The following is a 13,826-nucleotide window of genomic DNA, read 5'->3' on the forward strand; positions in this document are numbered from 1 at the left end:
ACAATCTCGCCACGGGGCTCGGACGACGCTAACCCCGCGCAGACGGGCGAGCCAACAGAGACGGCTTATTTATGAGTTTTAAATTAAACATCAGGCATTAATGTCAATTTATCCGATGACATTGCAGCACGTAGTGTTTTTTTATGTCTCCTTGAGTTGGTGCTGATGAGGAGAGCGAGACATAAAAAAGCACTTCTCATGAATTATTTGCCGGGTGCTAAAATTTATGGTTTCCAGGGGTTTTATTAAAATAAAATTTTTGACTCTCGTTCCTATACGCCATAGAGTGTTTCTGGTGAGAAGAGGGAGCTCATTATTGTTTAAAGTCCAGAAAAATAACCCTGCTAGAATCTCTCAGTGCTAATGGAGAAAGCACTGGACCCTACCAGTACTGAGAATGCTTAGTGTTTTTACAGGACCTTCTCTGGCAGAAGAACCCTGGCATAGCAGAAGAACTCAGGCATGCACTCAAAACCCTACACACCGCCACAGCCGACCCCCAGAAACAAGGGGCCAATTAAACACAGGTAAGACAGTCCTGATGCCACATGACTGGTAGAAAGTTGAGCTCCTCCAATCATGGAGTGTGTTGGTAACAACCAAAAGAACACCACTGAAGGCCATTGGGGGATACTAACTACTTCCTCATAATACCAACAGGGAGCCGAGAAGCCTAACCAGAAATCGACCAATCACAATAAGCACTGTTCTATTGGTTGTAACCTATGTCATCTCTGAGCGATTAGTTGCGCTCTGTTTTCTATACGTAGGGTGAGACCACAATTCATATCTCATACCTATTATTCCTGTCCAGAACCTGATAAAAACCAAACTTCCTTAAGACAAAACCAGCGGAACCAACAATCATGCAAATTGCCCAACAACCGAGGCAGGATCTGCTTCCCGGTCTTCTTAGCTGCCAAACTGTCACAGGTGTTTTCGCCAGTTTGAAAGGTTATCAATCGCAGTTTTCAATTATCTTTTCTAAATAGGGGACCAGGGAGAAGAGCGTTAGACTCGCGCGTTGCTCTGGTGATTATCTTGCCTGGTATTTTCGAGACCCCTCGTTATTTCTGAGTGAGTCACGGTGCATGATATCCCCGCTGTCTCCAGTGATTTGAAAACTCTGGAAAAGAAGGGAGGCAGAAGTAACTTTTGAGTTACATTTTTGCGCCCTTGACTAAAAAAAAAAATAAAATAAAAAATAAAAAAAAACCAAGCTCATTGGCCAGTCATAGATTCTTTACAGACAGTGAGGCCCTGATCATTCTACAGGGCTGGACAGGACGGAGTGTAGCACAGTGGGTAAGGAACTAGACTTTTAACGAAGTCGAGTCGATTCCGGAGACACTGCGTTGTACCCTTGAGCAAGGTACTTAACCTGCATTGCTTCAGCATATATCCAGCTGTATAAATGGATACAATGTAAAAAAATGCTTTGTAAAAGTTCTGTAAGTCGCTCTGGATAAGAGCGTCTGCTAAATGCCTGTAATGTAATGTAATGTAATGGATGGTGTTAACAGCCACTGGGCCCCATCAGACCACACAGAAGAAAACTCTGGAAGGCCCGGTCATCAACAGGAAGTGCGGGTACGGCACTTCCTCCTGATTAAGCCCGATTCAGACTACCAGAGTCCGTATTCGATTATTAACCTGACCCTAAATTTCATTCGCTGTTCATTTCGAGCGTTAGTTTCCCGACCTTTACCAAGGTCTTCGGGTTCAGTTCAGTGACCATCGAAAAACTGCACCTGCATCGAATGCCCTTGCGCTCATTTGTCATTCTAATTCATGGACAAACAATTTGCTTAGAAGCCCGGCTCAGCTGTGGAGAATTTACAAGTTGCGGTCTAAAGCTGTCCCACGGACGGATGCTCCGTTTAAGGAACGTCGCACATCGACAAAATACGGCTGTTTGCCATTCATAAATACTGCACGACCTGCATCTGCGTTTTACACGTCATTAAACAGCGTTTAGCCAAAACACAGCGGACCACTGTATACAAACTGGAGCCCAGCAGCTGCTTCTCAACACAGGAGCCTTCAGCCAAAACGTAATCTGATCAAACATGTAAAATAATCATTTCATACACAACCCCGGTGTCAGAGTTAAGCAAATAATGAAGCTCCATTATGAGCAGGGGACGGCGCTGTGTCCTGTGTGCCTTATCACAAAGCCACAGTAACGATGGAAAATGACTCCGTATGCTGAATAATGCCAAAATGCACTCAACCAGGCATCACATTTCCATAAGATAACACTGAAAGTGTCCTGAGGACATTACAATGTTATTGGGGGGGTGCCGTTCACAAACCATCCTGGTCGGCCAACATTAAGCAAATTGTTGAATTTATTTCACCAGAAAACAAGTCCACAATGTTTTAACTTAGCGGGAAAGCAAGTTTTTCCCTCTTTCTCTGGTACAATTCAATCTAACCACAAAGTATTTTAATTATCCTCTCAACTGCCACACTTTCCAGAAATGTCAGTTAGAGCTACAATGATGTGTGGAATGAAAAATTTAAAACCCATTATTAATGTATATTTGGGAGTATTTAGAATACGAATTGAAACGTATTAATTAAATATACCTTCAAAATAACAGGATGGATTTATACATGAATCACTGCAAGCCACAGGCTCCCTTGGTGCTGTCCTTAGTCTTCTCTACCCTCCCACCCTCCCTCCATCTCATCCTCCATCTCGTCCTCCCTCCATCCCACCCTCCCTCCATCTCATCCTCCATCCCTCTCATCCTCCTTCCATCTCGTCCTCCCTCCATCTCATCCTCTCTCCATCTTGTCCTCCCTCTCTCATCCTCCCTCCATCTCAGCCTACCTCAATCTCATCCTCCCTGCCTCTCATCCTCCATGTTGTCCTCCTTCCAACTCATCCTCCCTCCATCTTGTCCTCCCTTTCTCAGCTTCCCTCCATCTTACCCTCCCTCCATTTCATCCTCCATCTCGTCCTCCCTCCATCTCATCCTTCCTTCATCTCGTCCTCCCTCTCGTCCTCCCTCCATCTCATCCTCCCTCCGGCTCCCTCTTTCCCCTCCTCCTCAGAAGGCCCTCTGCTGGACGTAGAGCGGCCTGCTCCAAACAGGAGCCACCACTCCGGTGAAAACTGCACTTCAGATTCACGAGACCAAGACGTTTTACGGTTCAGTGAGAAATATGTACACGCGGAAGAATACGCAAAAAAAAACGTAAAAGAGAGAAACTAAAATGTGAAATGTTGTGAAGACATAGTTATCGTAATGGCACTAACAAATGCTTCCTCATCCTGATACTGCATGTATAGTGCACAATAGGGTCAGGTCACAAACTATAAAACTGTCATCAATACTTTTAAAATAGGTTAAACCATAAATATGAACAGTATACTGATCTGACACATTCACTGGGAGAGGTATGTTGCAAATATATTTTGTAAAATAATCTAATATGACGTGGAGTACTTGGCACTACACCTTTCAGACTGTACTGAGCGTATTTCATTATATGCATAAAATATCTAAGCGAAGTACGATATGAGTGAAGGGTGAGCATATTTATTTGACTGTCTCCTGATACTCGTTCACCTGAGGAAACACGCTTCCTCTTTGATACCGACACAGATAAAATATCGCAGTCTTCCTGCTCGTCTTGCCTCGCGAATGTCTCGTGGAAATCTTGATGGAAACAGGAGCTCAGGGCAGAGCTGCTTGTTTTTGGCACTTCACCCTCAGCTCCCCAAACATTCTTAATTATGAATAAAATCCAGGACTCCCGGGTTAACCAGTTGCCATGGACACCGAGCTCTTAAAACCCTTCTTGTTATACTACTAGGCTGTCTCAGTCAGTCTCCTGTATGGTCGATGTCTGGCATTTATTTATTTATTAATTTTGACTGGATAGTGAGCAAATGAGATAAATTTCAATATAAATGTAACTGTTCTTTTTTTTGGGGTCGCTGGGAAATAATTAAATTTTTTTTGAAAGAAATCATTTTACTTTTCTTCTGTGTCAATCATTTCATAGGAACAGTGACCAATTCGCTCCCATGAACAGTGACAAAAGCCTCTGGTCTTTGAAGAAAAGTTCAATGAGACGGTCCACAGCAGACTGTCAGAAAAGTGTGTTTTTGTGTGTGTCTGTGTGTGTGTGTGTGTGTGAGTCTGAAAGAAAAGACAGAGATGGAAGAGTACAAAGCCAGTGAAGAGAAAAACAGTGACAGCTGAGGAAGAAAGGAAAATAAAACAGGGAAGAGACGCCACAGAGGAGAACTCCAACAGGACTGATTAATATTGCATAGCAATTCTTTTCAGCTTTATTGCGGAAACGTTCCGTCCCTTTGGAAAATAATATTTTTGCCGAAGCCGTTGTGATTTACACACACGCAAAACGGGCGACGTCTGGCACCCCGCCGCCTGGTTAATTTCCGTCTTTCGGTTAAATTTAACCGGAGAGACGCGGGCACACAGTGTGTGTGCAAGCGCGGCGTGGCGGCAGTGCACTGTCACTGATCAAACATTCGCCTAGAAACACACGACAGGCTTGTCCTATTGTAAGCCAGGCACAGGGACAGCTAAATCAAATTCTGGCATTCACTATGCATTCACAGAGGCTTGTTCGAAGCACAGGTCAAAATAAAAAATAAAAAATAAAAACATTCCCCACCTTATTGGAAAATTACTAGCGCTCGTATGAAAACCTCAACCGAGTTTGGAAATTGTTTGTTTCCTGGCTGACATCTAGCATTCGGGTTTCGGATGAATAGACCCTTAAGTGGCTGGCTCATAATAACAGCTCCCCCCAGCGCCCCTCCCCCCCCCGCCACCCCCCCGGTGCATCACCGGAATCCCAAGAGAGAGCGTTTATGAAGCCTCACTCAAGCCGCCACGCAGAACAAGCGACCAATCAGACATCTGAGGGGGGAGGAAGTGATGTCACGCACAGGCTGATTGGCGTTCCGGAGCCAACGCCAGCGTGGGGTGCGCTGAGATGCCGAGCTCAGCGAGAGTCGAGAGTCAGGGAGCAGCGCCGTTCCCTCCTCTTGTTTACCAAACCAATAATCGCCCCAAAGAACGCAAACCAAAGGTGACTTTACAAAAAGGGGGGGGGACAAACAAACAAACAAACAAAAAATGACTCGGTAAAACTTGCAAAGATCTCAAATAGATAGGCAGATCATCCAGATTCCTGGAGCGTGCTATCAGCAGACAAAGGCGCGGGGGGGTGGGGGTGGTGGCGCAACTGAACGGTGACCCTCAGGTTACAGCGAGCAGGTGTGTGTGGGGGGGGGGGGTGACGAACGTGCTGCCTCATAACCGAGCTCGCCTCAAAACCCCAAACAGGAAGTCCCATTTTCACAGCCGTGTGCTCCCCCCCCCACCCCCCGCCTCGGCCTTCCCGCCCAGCAAACCCACATCCTCCATCACGGCGGCCTGGCGGTAACGAAGGAGACGTCCCGTGCGCACACATCCGTCTCCCGCCGCCCGCAAGATCTGCATGGGGTGACCGCAACAGCCAGAGCCGCTCCCTCCCTGGGGCTGAGGTCTGGGGCCATGGAGGAGAGAGAGAGAGAGGGAGGGAGGGAGGGAGAGAGAGAGAGAGAGAGAGAGCCGCTCCCTCCCTGGGGCTGAGGTCTGGGGCCATGGAGGCGAGGAGAGGAGGGGGAGGGAGAGGAGGAGAGGAGAGAGAGAGAGAGAGAGGAGAGGAGGGAGGAGGAGGGAGAGAGAGAGAGAGAGAGCGCCGCTCCCTCCCTGGGGCTGAGGTCTGGGGCCATGGAGGAGAGAGAGAGGAGAGGGAGGGAGGGAGGGAGGGAGAGAGAGAGAGAGAGAGAGGGAGGGAGGGAGAGAGGAGAGAGAGAGAGAGAGCCGCTCCCTCCCTGGGGCTGAGGTCTGGGGCCATGGAGGCGAGAGAGAGGGAGGGAGAGAGAGAGAAAGAGAGAGCCGCTCCCTCCCTGAGGCTGAAGCCCGGCTGAGGGTCTGGGGCCTTGGAGGCATTCGTCTGGTCAATCTGCCTTCAATTAGCCAGAGAGAAAGAAAGAAAGAAAGAAAGAGGGGGAGAGACACAGCGAGAGGGAGTAAGAGGGAGGGAGGGAGAGTGGAAAGAAAACAGGTTTATTGTCCTATTGAGGACTTGTGTCCCCAAGCGGGCTGAATTCACCACAGCCCGGTGGGGGGGGGCGAGGGGAGGGGGGGGTGGGATTTTCGCAGGGCTTTCACACCCCATTCAGTACAGTACACAGCGGAGAGCAATAACCCGGCACAAAGGCAGCGATTGTCAGGAGCGGCTCTGCGCCGAGAAGCTCCTAATTACAGACCGGGGCGCACAGAGCCCCCTTTCAGACACGGCCTCATCCCTGGACACGGGTCACGTCTCACCTTCCCTTTCGGCTCCCCACAACATCCCAGCCCGCTCCCCCTCCCCCCGCCAATTCACAATACCCCCCCATCCTCCACCCCCCACCAAGCCTGACCCGGGACCTCCCGGGGATTATGGGAAAGAGGTTCCTTCGACCCCAGGGCTCTTCCAATCTCGGGACGGAGGAGAGGAGCAGGAAATCAGGTCGAGACGTCATTCCGACAGCCCGTTAGCCCGTTAGCGGTGCCGCGCTCCCGCACGGACAGCGAGGGAATTAAATCCGCGAGCCGTACTCCGCACGCCGTATTCCATGTGGCGTATTCCGAGCGTCGCCCGGGCTGATGGGTTTTTTTCCCGTCGCTCTGTCTTCTCGACATTCTTTGACGTGTCCATTGAAAGAGGCTGTCGAGAGCTTTGGGGGGTGGGGGGGTGGGGGGGAGATGGGCATGGGGGGGGGGGTGCCAGTCAAACGTGTGAAAGAGCAGAGCTCTGACTGACGGGTTTTGTGCCGACGGGTCAGTGGTAAATGCCAAACGCGAGGGGGCCGGGCCGGGGCCATCGGGGAACGGGCCTCCCCCCTTCAATCGCACGCCAAGGGACTGGCACTGCGCCCTGCTCCCCAAAACCCGAGGGCACTGCGCCCGCACCCCAAAACCCGAGGGCACTGCACCCCGATCCCCAAAACCCGAGGGCACTGCACCCTCCCCAAAACCCGAGGGCACTGCGCCCTGCTCCCCAAAACCCGAGGCACTGCACCCCGATCCCCAAAACCCGAGGGCACTGCGCCCCGCACCCCAAAACCCGAGGGCACTGCACCCCGATCCCCAAAACCCGAGGGCACTGCGCCCTGCTCCCCAAAACCCGAGGCACTGCACCCCGATCCCCAAAACCCGAGGGCACTGCGCCCTGCTCCCCAAAACCCGAGGGCGGGGGGCTGCTCCACGTTTGGCAGGTAGCGCGCCCCACTTCATTTCGGAGCGTGCTGTTCCAAACCTGCCGGGGCTCCCAGAGTTCCATGCCCCGTGTTCCTCTGAGTGAGGCCGTCCAGACGGGCCACCTGAAGGGTGTTTGAGCCAACCCACAACGTCCGAGAGGGTGTTTCCAGCCCACTAGGTCAAGAGCCATTAACCCATTGCCACCCACCCCACCGTCTGAGAGGGTGTTTCAGCCCCCCCCTTAACCCCCCACTGCCACCGCCCCCCCCACCGTCTGAGAGGGTGTTTCAGCCCCCCCCTTAACCCCCCCACCGCCACCGCCCCCCCCCACCGCTTACACGCACAGACCGCCACTTCCTGTGGTAATATCCCGCACGTGGCGTCTGATTGGTGGACGGCGCAGCGTCCTGCGGAGTAAGTGTCTTCCACGAGCCGGACGGCGCCCCAGTTACACGTAAACGCATAAACAGCGAGCTCCCTCCTTCGATAAGGACTTGGAATGGACCCTGTGCATCTGCCGCTGTTTTTAATCTGCTTATTATCCAAATATAGAGCTCAGAAAAAGGAGTTATTCTCACCATAATTTATGCATGGCTGGCAATAACGCTCAACATAAAAAAATACCCAAAAAAGGAGTTTTAAATTATTTTCCATGCATTTATCTCACTAGTGTTCAAGATGGCCATTAAACTATTTGTTTTGTAAACATATTTTTCAGGGTATAAAACAGATTTAAGGAAAGGGCAACAGTGACAAGCAGTAAAGTAATGATAGCTGACAAAATGCAGTTGTCAGTTTAGTCAATTTTAACAATGTTGACATGCACGCAAGCTCTTCGATTCTGAACTTGAGAACAAGTAGGATCCACCTGTGTGAAAAAAAACACCAACTAACACCACCATGCATAGCGTCGCCCGTCAATTGTGTACAAGAGAAGCTCGATATAGCCCACCCCTGTGTTCTGCAAAGAGCCTAGTGTCACAAAGGTTAGTAAATATTCCTGAGGGCGGGCATTTTGTAAAACATCATGCAAAAATGTCTGGACTGGAACAAACTGTAATACAGCAGCTGCCATTTCACAGACTCTTCACAAAGCATTAGTGTTTTCAAAAAGCTTATATGCGAGAATCTCGACAAACACGCGCAGCCTGTCGCATCGAACGTTACACATCCCGAGCTTTGGTTCGGTAAATAATCACAGGGACTTGTAATTATCAGCTTGTTTGAATGCCCTTCAATAGTTCCTCAAGATATGCAGGGTTTTTGTGTGTTTTTTTTTTGTTTTTTTCGCGGGTCTGATGTCGGTGCCCTTTCAGCCGAACGTCGTGGTCGTCGGCGGCGGCGGCGGTGACTTGTTTACACCACCTACTCGTGTGCCTTCACAGAGAGCGCAGACTTCACAGGGCACGCATCACTCCGTCATCGAGTCATCGCGCTCGTTTGTTTGTTTGCATCTCCTCTGGTTTCGCCGTCTCAGAGGACGGCGCGCCTCATTAAAAGAGAAAAAAGCGGATGGAGAGGGGGGGTGGGGGGAGGGGGGGGGGAGCGGTCCTTAAAAGTGGAAATAAGGCGCACATTTCCCCCCCGTCCCACGGCGGAACGCATTTCCATAACGCGGCGTTCGCGCAGGGCGGCCCGCCCTCATTAGCGCCGCCGCCGCGGAGGAAATTAGCGGCTAATTAGCATACGGGAGGGCCTCGCAACGACGGAGGCCTTTCCACACGACGGAGCGAGGGAGCAAGAGAGAGAGCGAGGCCAGGCAGAGCGTGGGGGTGGGGGGGGGGGGGTTAGCTGGGGGGGTGTGGGAATGAAGGGGGGGGGCAGGGAGTTTGAGAGCGAGCGCGGTTCAGCTCCCGCGCAGCTGCTCCCCGAAAGTCGCGGAGCCCAGAGATATTCAGATCAACCTGCGGCGGGGAAAAAAAAAAATGTTAAACGTTACGGAGAAACGGAAGCGCCGGACGGGATACGGCTTTTAACGAATCCTGCACCGGCGTCGGGCCCCGATTGGCGAGCGGAGGGAAGCGGGGCCGTTTCCAGAACGTTCCGCGGAGGCGCGTGTCGGAACGCGGCCGCACCAAAAAGACGAGGGCCAGACCGCTTCGCCCGTGCCTCCGGAGACTGCTTCTGTGAATTGGGCTCCGGGGGGGAGCAGATTAACCTTTGACACCGGCCTGTTATCAAAATGGCTGACTCAACTCCAACTGCCATTTCAAACTGCCGGATCGAGTAGAGGAGCTCAGAAGAGCGAACACACGTTCCTAATTGCTTCAGCGGCTTTGTAATTAGTCAAAATATTGAAAGTTCATTTCAGAGTGAGCACACTTAGCACGTTCACCCATGCTAATGGGAGAAGCTGAGCCAAGCAGCAGCTCTAAACGAACGTGAAAGCTGGATTTTTAAACGGGTCACCCGTATTTGGATTGCACTCGGATTCAGGTCCTTTTGACTTCACTTTTTCACTTGACGTCAGGTAATCCATTAGTGAAAAATGAGTTAAGTGGAACAGCACCTCACTGTACTTTAACTTCACTGCCATTTAGCAGGCACTCTTACTCAGAGCAGCTCGCAATGCGAAAAGGCATCTGCAAGTTTGGGTCTGCATACAGGCCCATGTTTGCGTGCGCTCTGACACTCATTAGAGGGAATACACAATCTTATTTCGATAAGGATTCAAACTGCGTTGAAAGCACTTAAAGGCCATGACATCCTGTATTTTGTCAGAAAAGATCCATATGCAAATCCATATCTTGCGCATATTTACACAGGTGTCTTCACCTCCGATTAGTGAAAAACATTTTAAACTTTAAAGCTGAAAGCACGTATCTTAGGATAAGTGCCTCGATTATGCCAACACGCGCTCTGATAAGGACAGCAGACGGCTTAATTAAAGTCAATATATTACTGCAAATGCATAACAGCCTTAAGTTCTCCTCGTTCCGACTCCCCCGAGCACGCCATTAAAGGTGTCATTAATCAATATTTACACAGTTTAATTACATAGCGTATGTTTGTCCAAACTGCGCTGGCTGTCAAGCTATCATTCTTCCCACAAAGCAGCCAAACGTCAAAGAATCGCTAAACGTTTTCTTAGACAGCAGCGTGCGTGACAGGCGAATAGGCCTAGTCCCAACAAGCAATTTTCTGTAGTTTTTTTTTTAAAGACTTTGAAAAAAAGATGTTGATTTGCTTACAGCCAGTAGAGTCTCCAGGGACTTCTTTTTTTTCCCCCACTCTTGCGCAATAACCCAGCTCGGCTGCGATCTCTATCGCGCCGTTTACTGATTTCTACCATACGAGGGTAGAATTCCACCGCAAAGCCTCGCGGACCGTCCCGCACGGACCAGCCGCAGAAACCACACACGCCACACAACTCCGGTGCGGAAGGGGGGCGCTCAGCTGAGCCCCTCGCCTTCCGCGAAAAACGTCCCACAAATAGCACCGTGCGAATGGACCTTAATGCGCCTCATTCGCCGGACGCTACGTAACAATCGCGGATGGCACAAATGACTGGCAGCAGGCAAACTTCGGCTGGAGAGCGGCCTTAGCCGGTCTAAGATAGCGGGGGCCTCTTTGTGTTCTCGGTAAATAAAACCTTCAGAGGATTCGCGCGGAGCCACAACCAGACCAACACACGGTTTTAGAGCTCTCATCTTTCAACATTAAAATGCACGAGCACGTAAAAAACACTTCTGAAATTTAACAATAACTTTCAAAAAGGAAAAGAAGAAGAAAAACAACCGTGCGGCTGACAAAACCGAGCCCAACTGGCCGTTCGGTGAGGAGCATAAATCACTCGCTCCAGCGCCAGTCTTCGGCGGGATGGTGTCTGTCCTGATTTTATATCGCCCACAGTGAAAAAGCAAAAGGAAATTAAAACCTCTCCTGGCTCTGAGGCTCACGTCAACACCTAACGACGGGGGGGGGGGCTCGATATGCCCCTCGATATCCTGCTATCGGCAGCCCTGTGGAAACGCTTCCCTGATCCGACGCAGAGAAATACCTGCGCGTGTGCATTTCAGCATGAATTATTCACCGGCTTTCGCCTTAAAAATATTGCAGGGCAAACATTCCGAATGTATGGTTTCGGGTGAATTGCTCCGCATTGCCTTCGGGCCGTCGAATAACCAAAAACAGTTTCTTGTCAACGTACTGTAAGTGAAACACTACAGAGTGCTTTGAATGGCTGTTTTTTTTTCTTCCTCCTCCCCGACCAGTTAAGTCTTGAGCTTTCCTCCATAAAACTGCACACACTCTGCACAGTTCTGTCCGCTCTCCAGCACCGACGGGAGACAGGTAGGGAAGGCGAGCATCACGGCGGCAAGTTCCACGGACGAGCGAGCGCCCCCGGAAAAGCGAGTGGGGAAATTGCCTTCCTCCCGAGCGCCTTTCTTCCCCGCGCGACTGTGACCAAACGGATTCCGGAAGGTCGGGACGTGGGCTCGGAGAAAGGCGGCCAGTCGGGGTAATTGCCCAGGGCCGACTTCTCTCCAGCCTCTGAGTTTTATCTCTTCACGCGGCTCCGCGCCGACGCGCCTCTTTAGGGGCTTCTGGAGCTCGCCGTCTTATCGGGGATCCGCAGGACCCCCATAAAACCGGGCCCAGGACACCCCTCAAAGCCTTGCCCGCTCGCCCCCTTTCACAGCAGGACGACAGCGGCGCGCCGACACCCACCCCACCCCCCCACTGTCCCCCACACATTTCCCCCCAAAAAATTAACCATCGGCGCTAAATTTACTTCTACATTGCACACAATATTAGCGCGCGCTACGTAGCATACGCAAAGCAGGATTACTACAAAAAATGACCCATAAGATGACAACTACAGTAGCCAGAAACCAACCAATCATTAAAACCAATATTTAATGAAGTATTACATGTATGCCACGCATTTTCAGTTTCCATGAACTGGAGGTTATAAGTTATAATACAGTGAACGATGCTAACGTTGTACAGGCAGGTACAGAGAGGGTGCAGGCCTACGCCCGGTACGTTGGCCTGGCGCTCTTTAGTAATTACCGCGCACGTATTTCAGAGCCCTGTTCTGTGCTGGCGGCCGAACGGCGTGAATGAAACCGTTCGCGTGCGCGTGCTGGCGGGACCGCGGGCCTGACAGGGAGACGGTGAAATACACGCGTGCTGTGAAGGCGGCGGCGGCGTGTCAGACGAAAGATTTGATGGCGTTCCTCGCGGCCTCCTCAAGGCACCGTGCGCACCTTTTTTTTTTCTTTCTTTTCTTTTCCCCAAAAAACCCCGCTCCGCACTTCCCCTCTTCATATTTCCTTTTTTTTTTTCTCTCTTTTGCCTCTCGCTTCAATCTTCCGAAAAAACGGTTTGGACCTGATATACGGCAGCAATCTGTCGGCGCGTGAAATGTGCGCCGGGCGCTCTGTGTGATATTACGGGGGGGATGGAGATGCCCTTCCCAATCCGAGATAGGCCAGTATTTTCAGACGGGTTTTCTCCTCCTCTGAATATTATGTTGTTTCAATCATTTTAACGCGCTTCGCCGAAACGCGCTTCAATCATTTAAATATGTTTCACTCAAGCGCTGGGCGAAAATGTTTCTTTTTCCTGCATAAAAATGACCTCAAAGTAACTGGAGAACAAAACCGGAAGAAAAACACACACATAAACTTGCCTTCCTCAGTCCTGTGTCTGTACATTCCTATTTCTGATGAAGTCTGCTTGCTTCAGACGCACGCTCTCACCAGTGCACAGTATAATTTCTCTCAGGCATTCTTGCTTCGTTGCATTTAATGAACAATAATAGGAAGGACCGCGCGTAATGAGTTCTTTTTCTGGTTTGTTTCTGTACTTAAAGACATAATTATGAGGAGACGGCGCTCTGTTTTTCATTAACAATCTATTGCCATCGATAGCTGGAAGTACACGGAGCAAGCTGATTGGCCCAATTTCGCCCACAGTGCAGCGGCGTTCACTCTTAGCTGGATTTCACTGTTACTCAGCCATTAATTGTTCAATTAAAGAAGTCGACAAAATGTAGTTACGCTCGATTCTCTGCCTGTTAATTGGGCCAGAATTGGTCGCGGAATTTAACGTTTAAAAAAAAAAACCGAAAAGCAGCAGTGGATCTCAGCAGAGGCTCCCGAAGGTCAAGTGTTGCAGAGAGGGGTGAGTCGAATTAGACGGGACCTTAACGATGCCTAGCCCTACTGTACCTCTGGAAAGGGCCCCTCCTCTGGCCTTCTCTACCCTGCCACCCCACACCCCACCTCCCGACCCCCCCCCGGCTGTGGGACAAGCTACAATCTGGATGTCAGTCACAGCCAATTTCCTGCCACAGACTGAAAACTGACTTATTTAAACTACACCGTGGCTCGCCTAATACCAAAACATTCTGCATGGGTTTACCGGCTGTATCCATGCCAAATCTAAACCTACATTCCCAAACCCACTTACACCCCAATTCTGTATTCTCTGTCCCCATCTTGCGCCTCCCTGTGGCATCTAAAGGCATGTTGTAGGATGACGTGTCGTGTGTCACTGGTTGCGACCCAGATGGCGGGGATTCAGACCTGGATG

At 50.5% G+C, this 13,826-nt stretch overlaps 1 protein-coding gene across 2 annotated transcripts in view; it reads right to left on the reverse strand.

The window, feature by feature from the left end:
• Positions 1-13,826, reverse strand: part of commd10 (COMM domain containing 10) — a 54,378-nt gene that overhangs the window by 4,825 nt on the left and 35,727 nt on the right. Inside the window, exon 6 of one of the 2 annotated variants that reach the window (XM_064297254.1) lies at positions 1,046-1,126. The exons of the other annotated variant lie outside the window; for it this stretch is intronic. Within the exon in view, the coding sequence (XP_064153324.1) occupies positions 1,046-1,126 (81 nt within the window). The remainder of the gene's footprint in view (positions 1-1,045; positions 1,127-13,826) is intronic. 2 annotated transcript variants of the gene reach the window in all.

The sequence above is a fragment of the Anguilla rostrata genome, chromosome 10 (assembly GCF_018555375.3).
Source record: "Anguilla rostrata isolate EN2019 chromosome 10, ASM1855537v3, whole genome shotgun sequence".
NCBI classification, from domain to species: domain Eukaryota; kingdom Metazoa; phylum Chordata; class Actinopteri; order Anguilliformes; family Anguillidae; genus Anguilla; species Anguilla rostrata.